Here is an 11,113-nt window from a genome sequence, read left to right as displayed (position 1 = left end):
ATAATTAAATTAACAATAAACTAAAAATTAGGATATTACACATAAGCCTACAAATATGACTATATTCAAGTCTCCGGAATATCCATCCATTCAGATCTGCAAAGTTAACGACGTCAAATTTATTTATTTGATCAACGATGATCTAACAATCTAAACTGAACAAACACATGAACACGACGATAAAGACAAACAACGAACAAAACAACGTGGCACTGAAACGATGAAATCATGAAAGAATAAAGTAATTAGTTGTGAAAATCACTTATAAAAAAAAAAAGGGAGGACAAAAATTATTAAGAAGGGTGATTTGGGGTTAAAAATTGACCCTGATCACCCCTTTTTGATGGATAAAAGAGAAGAGATTAAAATTTTAGATGACCGCTAACAAAAAAGAAAGACAAGTATTAGTATGATAAATGAAGTAATTCTAGTGACTTTGTAACCCTCAACTTAACTCTGATTTTTTTTCTTTAAGATAGGAAATTTTTCCCTCAAGAGTGTTTGAAACTATCTTTTTACACAATTTCTAAAATTCACTTTTTTATTAAATGAAACTTATGTATATCTCATACTTTAAAAATGCCTCTCACATAAAATGATATAACTCACATTTGTTTTAACCATTGAAAGTCTCCTCGTGAATTTAGTTCAAATGATAAGAATAATGCATAATATATGCACGGTCCGGAGTTCAAATATCGGCCATTAAAAAAACCATTGAAAGTGAATGTTAAAAGACAATATTATTGAAAGTGAATGTTAAAAGACAATATTATAAAGAGTATGTTTCTAATACTACTCTTTTTCCCTATTTACGGCATTCCTTGTGCAAGAAGTAGTTTTTTGCATGCATTTTTTTTCTTTTTAACTCTTAACTTTATATGGAATATTGAAGACGTCTCGTGATTATAAAGATTAATAAGAAAAGAAAATTTACGCCGACTCAAATACCTAACTTTTTTTTCTCTATATAAAGTATAAACTCTCTTTCTCACTCTCTCTCTCTCTCTCCTTTTTTGGTGTTTGGTTAGTTTCTTCTCTCTTACCTCACTGATCACATTTTTTTCTTCTTAGCCATCTCTCACTCTCACCTTCAAAATTCCCCTTTCTATCATCACAACTCTGTGATTCTCTATCTGTGCAGCACACCATAAGAATGGTGGATCATCAAACCGTTTGTTGCATGTGTGGTGATGTTGGTTTTCCTGACAAGCTTTTCCGTTGCAACAAATGCCGCCACCGATTCCAACACTCGTATGTATTATTTTCTTTCATCTTCATCATCATCATCTTTTATCATACACATACATATATATGATACATATGAAATCTTTCATTATATTTTATTTGATTGGGGGTGGAGAAATTATTATTGATAATTGAAATATTAATAGTTATTTTACAACTGTTTCATATAAGATTTGTATTTTTTTCCTTAAAGTTATAAAGTCATGTTATTTTTTGTTTGGTATAACCATAGTATAAAACATTCATGATCATATGTAATTATCTATTTTAATATTTTTTTGTTTATAAATTCATATATTATATATATGTTATTTTTGATATTTTTAAGATTGTTATTATTTTATTAGGTGAGAATTAAACTAACCTTAAATTTATTTTAATGTTGTTTTTTTAAGGTATTGTAGCAACTACTATGGAGAGCTAGCGGAGATAGAACAGTGTGATTGGTGCCAAAGTGAAGAGAAGAATAATTCAAGACATATTGGCACTAATTCAAAGAAACCGGTGACCGGAAATGAGATCGTCGCGACAACCAACCGATCGGATTATTCGGGTGAGAAAATCATTAAACAACATGATCGTGAAGAGAGTGGCTCGGAGAAGGGGAAGAGTCCTTCTCCGTCGCCACGGACCGCCACACGTAGGTACAAGCTTCTCAAGGATGTAATGTGTTAGATATGACTAAAATCTTGAATAAGAAGAAGAAGGTGACTTTTGTGTTAAGAAGAAGAAGTGTTTTGTGTCTATATAGCGTGTTAGTGAGTTTGCAACAAATTAAAGAGTGTGTTTTCTTTGAGTGTTCTTCTCAACTTTCTCTTGTTATGAGTGGCTTTTCAGCAAGTTGTTAATAATAAAACTATGTAACTTTCAATCTATGTCATCATAAGTTTCAAGCTCTTATCTTCACTTTCTTACTATTTGCCCAATTACAACTATATCTTTCTTTAATCACATATATTTTATAGGTAAAATATATTCACAATAGGTTCCACAAATGAACAATCTATAGTTACATGATTTTACATTCGTTTCATTTCATTAAAATATTGTGATAGTAACGCATGATACACATGATATGAAATAGGTTTCGTGCATGAGAAATGATGGAAAAATAATATCTTATTGGAATTCAACTTCAAGACGCAAAGTATTAAAATAATAAATTTTAAAACTTTACTTTATATGGTAAAAATGTGTTACAAAATTTGTTTTTTCTTGTCATTATTTAATTTTATTTATTATAACTTGAATTTTTTCTTGGGTGAATTGAATGCATGAGTTTCCTTTTGGGCGAAGATTTCATTGTACCAGAATCCTGCTCTCTATAACACTTTGCAGATTCATTGAAGGCCTTTAATTGCTAGGCCCTCTCTATTATTGTCCAATGTCAATGAAATTGAAGTGCTTCTTTAATTAGAAGTGGAGGATTTTCACCACGTAAGTTATTATCCCTACATTCTCTCTCACTCTCTCTTTCATTTTTTTTTTCTTTTATACATTAAATATACCCTAGGTGCTCCGCAATCTCAAGAACCATATATATCTTTATAATATAGGTCAAAGTCTACTCATTATTTTTTCTTGCATGTCTTTTTCATTAATTTATCATACATGGAGGAAAAAAACCAACATGTCTGGTCTAGTTTAATCGGTAAAAAGTTGTCTCATATCCCGTAAGAATGGATGGTAGATAGTAGTTTTCTATTCGATCTTGAGGTTGATATGATTCTTACAATGCTATAAAAACTTAATTAACCAAAACTTGAGAAGAATATGAAGAAAAAAAAACAACATGGCTGGTCTACTCTAATCGGTAAAAATTGTCTCATATCCCGTAAGAATGGATGGTAGATAGTAATTCTCTATTCGATCTTGAGGTCTGGCCTGATTCTGATTCTTACGATGTTATGAAAACTTAATTAACCAAAACTTGAGAAGAATAAGAAAAAACCAACATGGTTGGTCTACTCTAATCGGCAAAAAGTTGTTTCATATCCCGTAAAAATGGATGGTAGATAGTAATTCTCTATTCGATCTTGAGGTTTGACCTGATTCTTACGATATTATGAAAACTTAATTAACCAAAACTTGAGAAGAATAAGAAAAAACCAACATGGTTGGTCTACTCTAATCGGTAAAAAGTTGTTTCATATCCCGTAAAAATGGATGGTAGATAGTAATTCTCTATTCGATCTTGAGGTTTGACCTGATTCTTACGATATTATGCTTAATTAACCAAAACTTGAGAAGAATATGAAGAAAAAAAAACCAACATGGCTGGTTTAGTCTAATCGGTAAAAAGTTGCCTCATATCCCATAAAAATGGATGATAGATAGTAATTCTCTATTCGATCTTGAGGTCTGACCTGACTGTGAAAATTCACCTAACCAAAACTTTTTTTCATGAAAAAGAAAAAGTGAGTGGAAAGGTGTATAGAAGACTAGAAGAAGTACTGGAGTTTCTAGTTGTGGTGGTTGTTTATAGACCATACATTTATGTCGTGTGTGATATTTTCCTCACAATTGTTTGTACAGTGTTGACCCCTAGTTTGTGAATTATCTTCAAAGTACACAATGACAAGGCCTCTCCTTTGCTGTGCCTGTTCTACCCATTTATTAGAAACCAACAAATGCTTTCTCATTGAGGTTTTGAAAGTGGAAAATTATTTCACCTTTTTCATCTTCTTAGTCCGTAATTGACTGCAGTCGGTAATTTGCCGCATTCATAAAGTCATGCATTCTCGACCATCCGATCATAATCGGATGATCCTGATTTGAGAACAGAATTATAAATAAAAATTAAATACTTTTTTCTAAACTGTTTGATCAAGATCAAACGGTTATTAATGTGATAAATGCATGACTGTGTGAAAAAATTGACTGCACTGAATCATAATTATAATTTCACCTAAGAAAATTTTCACTTGGATAAAATATCTCTCTTTCAAGTTTCAACCTTATGTTAATAACTTTGTCTGACCTTCATGTAAGCTTCCTACCTAGTTGGGGACCTTATGAAGTGACAACAAAGAAATGAAATCTATGTGCCAGTAAACATATACATAACATAGGGCCAAATCGTCTACAGTTTCATGTGAAATAAAAGGAAAAAAAAGAGAAATGGACAATTAGACATACCCCTAAATGTGTCCTAACAATTTTAGGTTGAATCGTTTTCAGCTAACTACTGTACAATAATTCTTTCTAATTGGAAACCATCGCTCTCTCTCTTTTGGATGGATTCATCCTATCACGTGGTGAGAGTATGAGACTGTTGGATTCAAGTACTGGTAGTAAATTTTAGGGTTAATATATATTTACCCATGAAATACTAGCGATTTTTGGTTTACTTCATGTAGAAAAATTAGATTCCAACCCTGTAACTTGAAGATTCTTTGGTGTTATACCTTCATGAATTTTGACGTACAAAATCGATGATATGATCAGGGTACGTAATTTAAAATTCACTCAAATAATAAGGTATGAAAATACCTTATAATTTCAACCTAAAAACAATACAGGGGTAAAATAGAAACCGGTAATATTACGGGGTAAATATATATTAACCCTGAATTTTACATCGACTGTGTATGCATCAATGAGTTAAATATTATATATATGAGTTCCATCTATATACTAAAGTATTTTAGATGAACCTGTGATGTCAAAATCTCTTTCGATACTAGATCATTGACTCATCGTTGCTCGTGCCACTCCAACTAACTTATCTACAAATGGTATCAGAGCTTTGGTTCAATTTAATTAGACTAATTTCTTACGACATAATGGAATCACCACATCCAAAATTGTCACTATAGTATAACTATCAACAATGATACATCTCCATCTCATATTTTCTAACACCTCATTGTATTTCTATTTCTTTCTTCGTATATCACATCATCAACCTATTATATCCATCACATCGGTCTTATTTTTTCTTTTTCTCTCAAGATCTATACACTCATATAGGTGTACACCAAATATTTCCTATAATTATCTTAGAGGTCATTGCAATGGAATCTAAACTTCATGTGAACCTAATTTAAGGGTTAAGTAAACTTGATATATATAAAAAAATAAAAAAAAAACACATGATGACCCCAGTAGTGGTCTCCTTTATGTATATCCATCCACACTTTCCTTTCTTTCTAATCCATCATCAAGATGAGTCACATGCTTTCTTCTCTATCTTTCCTTGTCTAACTTACAAGCTACTTTCCAAATGTAGGATCTAACACATATTAACCCATGCAATAATGCTTATTCACATGCAAGTTCTGAGTCATTTTTTCATTCTTCAATGCCATCATTTAAATCAATACCAACCGCATATTTTCATTGTAAAACTATTAAAGGTATATTCTCTAAGATATAATATATTTAATTCATCACACTTTTTTGGTAACCACTATAAAGCTATTATAGTATCATTGAGTTAATAATATACTTTGATATTAACTTTCTGGACACATGATTCAACTACCTAGCTAGATATATGAAGCATTCAGAACCTTTTCAATCTTTTTCTATTCAGATGTTTGTCTCAACTTTTTCACACTTGTGCTTTCTCTTTCTTTGTACGGGTACCCATTTTCAGATAGTTATTAGACTCTTGACTTGCTTTAATTAACTTATTTTAGTTTACATCAATAAAAAATTAACTTATTTTAGTTTACATCAATAAAAAATAAAAATTAATGAGGGATATTTAGTAAGGAAAAACTTGAAATTTCTCTCTAATTCTGTCACTAAATTTTGCGACCAAGAAATTTGTGAGAAATTTCAATTTTTCGTTTTTTTTTTTTTTTAAGAGAGAGATATTTACAAGTTGTTTTCAACCTTTATTATTGAGAGGATTTTTTTTTTTAAAAAAAAGAATTAATGAGAGGAAGTTGTTTTTAACTTATTTTTACAAACTCTGGCGGAAAGATTTTTGGGTTAAATAAGTATATGGTCCTCCTAAATATATCCACATTTAATTTTAATCCTCTTAAATTATTTCTTAGGCTTTTTATCCCTCCAAAAAATTTCATCCATGAAATTAGTCCATGTTCTCAATGTAGAGTATGGACTTATTTCATAGATGAAAATTTTTGGATGGACCAAAAACCTTAAGTAATATCTTTGGGGGACTAAAATCAAATGTTGGTATATTTAAGGGGACTATTTCCATATTTAACCCTAAATTTTTAACAACACAAAAATAAAATATTATACGCACTCCTGTCCCAAATATTTGGTCCTTTAAGGTTTAGGCACAAATATTTAGAAATAATAAGTTAGATAAGCTTACACAATTTTACCCTTAATTAATTTATTAAGTTGGTGTACTCTTATTTGGAGTGGTTTTGCACTTACTCTTGATTAATAAATTTTTTGCTTACAAAAGAAAAATTAAATAAAAGTAAAGTAAATTAATTTAATGCGTGATTTTGGTGTTTGTAAGTATATAAAAGGGAAAAGATCGTATTTATTGTATCTTGAATTCTTAAAAGGAAAATGCTAGATATAAAGAATGATTTTATAAGAAATATTCAAGAATGACATGGCACAATAATCACTTTTAGATTTCAGTCTCATTTATTAATCTTTCATAAAAAATAAAAAAAATAACACTCACCACCCCATGATTTCCGGCCAGTCTGAGATTTTATTGACTAACATTAATTTCAAGACTATTTCTTGATAAAATCTAAGGGTGATTATTCTGTCATGTCATTCTTGAAATTTTCTTGATAAAATCTTTCTTGATATATAGCATTGCTCTTCTTAAAATATCCAAAATTTTGGAGAAAAAAAAAAAAAAAAAAGGTTAAAAAGACTAAAGATTACGGACAAATGGAGTAAGATGGGGATTTTAAGACGCACCTTCAACTCAATACACCTAGTAGTTAAAAAGATACGTAAAAAATCATAACATCAAAAGGAAAGTTACTCTTTCTTTTTTTTGTTAAGCAAAATTTATTGATCACGAGCATAAACTAGCACAAATTCAAAGCCATTGAAGAATTATGCTCTTCTCCCATAAAAAATTGTTCACTCCCATCCAAACTTCTAAATATATATTTGCGTAGGGTTTATAACCTACATGAGTTAACTCAAGCAGGATTTATAACCAGCATGAATTAATTCATACAGCGTAACTTAAGTCATGCAAGAATATTTTCGAATGTTTGGTTGGGAGTGAACAATTTTTTATGGAAGAATAGCATAATTAAATCACAACACCAACAGAAAAAAGAAAGAAAGAAAAAGTAGAAGCTACATACTAAAAACACTCCTACCAAAACAACCCCCCAAACACATGACAAAACTAAAACTAAAACTAAAACAAAAAAAATGTCACTCCAACAAAATAGAGAAGACTGAAACCAAAACCTTAAAACGCTAGCATGCATATGTTATTGCTCACTACATAGTATGGATTCGAAAAGAATGTATGTAAACGATTTAACTTTATTTTATCTTTTATTATAGAAATAGATTATGCATAAGCACTTATATATGAAGAAATAGTCCTTACGTACTGGTTTAATATCTATATCTTTTTCATAGACTATACGTGCAGAAGTTTTGGAATTTTATGCACATCTTTATGGTATATAGCTCTCAATTGCCACGAATGAAAATCAACTTTCTTTGCATGATGGCCAAGCCATGGCAGAGAAATATACAACAACAAACAAAATTAATTTAGGCACTCGTATGAAAGTACTTTATCATTTTAAATATTTAAGATAACAAATTAAATATTTAAATCTTTTTTTCCACCTTTTTATCATTTGTGCGTGTGTTGAAATAAAAATCATTAAGGATTGTGGCCAAACAAGGGTTCCTCTTCATATCTTTATTATTTTTATTTCTTTTAAGAAGCTAAAAACTTCCATATCTATGTACAACCTTTCTACCTAAAAGGCAAATCTTAGATTTGGCCAAAAGGAGGCGTGATAATTGTCTAATATCGGAAATAAATTTTGAAAAGGCTTAACAGCAGTTTTAGTCCCCTAAGTATTAGGGAGTTGTGATTTTAACCCCTAACAAAATAAAATACAATACAGCCCCCTAAGTACTGTCCCTTTTGCAGTTTTGGCCTCAGACCAATTTTAATCAAGTCAATGCTGACGTGGACGCCACGTGTGTAATTTTAATTTTTTTAATTTTAAAAAAAAAAATTACATATGTGGCCATCTATATCAACATTAACTTGATCAAAATTGGTCTGGGGGGCCAAAACTACAAAAAAAGGTAGTACTTAGGAGGCTGAATTGTATTTTATTTTGTTAGGGGCCAAAATTGCAAATTCCTTATACTTAGGAGGCCAAAACCTTTTGAAAAAGCATACCCCCTCCATTAGCTTTCATTGGCTCTAGGTACTATATCTGTTTTGGTTGATTTTAGCCTACTAGCCCCTATGTCTTGTATTTTATGTTTTCATGCAGCTGAAAATTGCAGCATTTTTTTTTTTTTTATTGTTCCTTCAACAAATCTATTTGGGATATTGTTTTTGGCGGGTTTAGGTCGTCTTGTCTTTCTTAATTTGATTTGATTGTTTCTTTCTTAAGTCATAGGTCTTAGTGATGTTTGTTTAGAAATTAGAATGTAGTTAGATTAGGGTAGAAGTTTAGGTAATAGTAGCAAGTAGTGAGAGACTATGGAGCAAGGAAATATATTGTTCTCAAATTGGTTGCTAAGAAATATGTCATAGTTGCATATGTAGTACTGATCAATTATATGAAAAACTATCTTTCAAAAAAAAAATTATATGAACAATTAAACTATTAATCTAGCATCTTCCCTAGAAAAGAAAAGAAAAAACACTAAACTATTATAGCAAAATAGTTTATTATCTTCCCTGATCAATTATTTTGGTATCTTAACATCTCTCCGTTATATATTTTGGTCATTTCCGTGTATTTTAATTCTAAAACGTTAGGTTTTCTTCAATTTCTTCTGGAATTTTTCTCAGATTTTTGTTGTTGAAGGTTGATGGAGATGATACGAAGATGAAGAAAATGAAGAAAATCTAACATTTTTGCTCAAAAAACTAACGGAAAGGACCAAAATGTGTAAGGAGAGAAAGTTAAGATACCAAAATAAATCAAATTTTAATTAAGGGACCAAAACGATACTAATTAAATAGTTAAAAAACTAAAAATGCAATTTAGCCTAAATTATTCTAAAAATATTTTAAAATATGCATCACCTTTCAACTGTTTGGCTACTCCAAAATATAATTGTTTAAGGGAAGGTGACGGATTGTAACACAACTATATACTTGTCGTATTAAAATGTTTCTTGGAGGTGGTTTATTTTGAAGGTATAGGGTTGAATCAGATCTTAAATTATTTTTATTGGTGTTACAATTCAATAGGTTTGTCTTTATTATGAATGGCATAATGTGGTAATAATGGGTTGGAATACATTTTTTACTCTAATTAATATATTTTTCTAATTGAAAAATATGTTTCTTTCATTAATTTAATTTTTTGAATAATTTAAAATAAAATTACATCATTTTACAAAAAATAAAAAATAAATATTTCGTGGTTTACATATAGAAGATTTTGAATGATTTTAAATCAGAACTAACACGCTAAAGCCATATTTTCTCTACATTAATTTTTTTTTTCTTTTGAGTCAAGTGGTCAGCAATTTGAAGATAGTTTCAAAATGAATAAGTGAGAAATTTGAAGTTCGAATCTCATACTCTATTATTTTACGGAGATTTATGCTATTATTTTATATGAGAAATATTTGATTATCGGATTTTCCCCACAATACTCTATATATTTTATGAAAAATATTTGATTATCAAGCGTCAATGACAATTCAACTGACAAACATAATTTGTGGGCAACAAATTTTATTTCGAATATATATAAAAACAATAAAACATGTGATGCCAATATGATCATGTCAAATTAATAGCATTATAATATGCAAAATGTCAACTCTTAACACTTTGTTGTATCTTTTGATTTTAATTTAAGATGAAACAAAACGACCACCATACATTATTTTATTCACTAATATCTGTCCAAATCTATGAGTTTCTAAAATATTACCACCAAGTGTGGTTAGTATTATTATATTTGAAAGAATTGACTCATTTTTCATATTTAAAAATTTATATATGCATATGGATGGCGCATGACAGTGTTGTGGGTAGAAGAAGACATTGATGTATAAAAGTGGCATTAAATTTACTACACAAAGTGGTCAATGTCTTTTTAAAAAAATTAAAGTGAATTGAGTTTATGTGAATTGAGTTTATGTCCTCTCCCGTGAGAATTTTACTAAGGGAGTCCTTTTATTGGTGTTTTATTATAAGAGATATGATATTTGAACAATCATTTTTGACAACTTTTGTGACAACTTTCTCTCTCACACATATTGTTCTTCTACTTTCTCTCTCTATTGTTTTTATTTTTGTGTCACTATCTAAATTTTTTTGTATAATGTGGTTGTCCAACAAGTTGTCACATAAAAAGGTTGTTCAAATAACATTGCTCTTTTTATAATTGGCACTGTTTGTGGTAAAAAAAATTGAAGTCGATGACATTTCACCGACCTTGATCTCACTTGTTTATATGCAATTAGAGAATGCTGACAAAAGTATTTACAATTTACAAAACACATAGTTTTTTATCAGATCTTAAAAGATTAAAAACCACTAACAAGTGTGTTGGACCGTCAATACATTTCTAAGGACATAGAAGTCCTTCAAAATGACATTTAGACTCTCCCAGAGGTCTTGGTGCCCTTCAGAAGGGCTCTAAGGCCCAAGGTGCGTCCTTCCTAGGGCGCCGCCTCAACCAGCTTCTGGAGCTCGGCCTAAATACTTAAATATCCTCATTACTTA

General features: G+C 30.0%; 1 protein-coding gene across 1 annotated transcript; it reads left to right on the top strand.

Moving 5' to 3' along the window:
* Window positions 1-992: 992 nt before the first annotated feature.
* Window positions 993-2,158, top strand: LOC25499859 (uncharacterized). The gene is made up of 2 exons (XM_013592883.3): window positions 993-1,254; window positions 1,644-2,158. Exons 1-2 carry the CDS (start codon window positions 1,157-1,159, stop codon window positions 1,921-1,923), a joined length of 378 nt encoding a protein of 125 aa, XP_013448337.1. The 5' UTR covers window positions 993-1,156; the 3' UTR covers window positions 1,924-2,158.
* The last annotated feature ends 8,955 nt before the right edge of the window (window positions 2,159-11,113 follow it).

Source organism: Medicago truncatula, chromosome 7 (assembly GCF_003473485.1).
Source record: "Medicago truncatula cultivar Jemalong A17 chromosome 7, MtrunA17r5.0-ANR, whole genome shotgun sequence".
Lineage (NCBI taxonomy): Eukaryota > Viridiplantae > Streptophyta > Magnoliopsida > Fabales > Fabaceae > Medicago > Medicago truncatula.
Note: the sequence above shows the minus strand (reverse complement) of the source record. Positions and strands in the feature narration are given on the sequence as shown.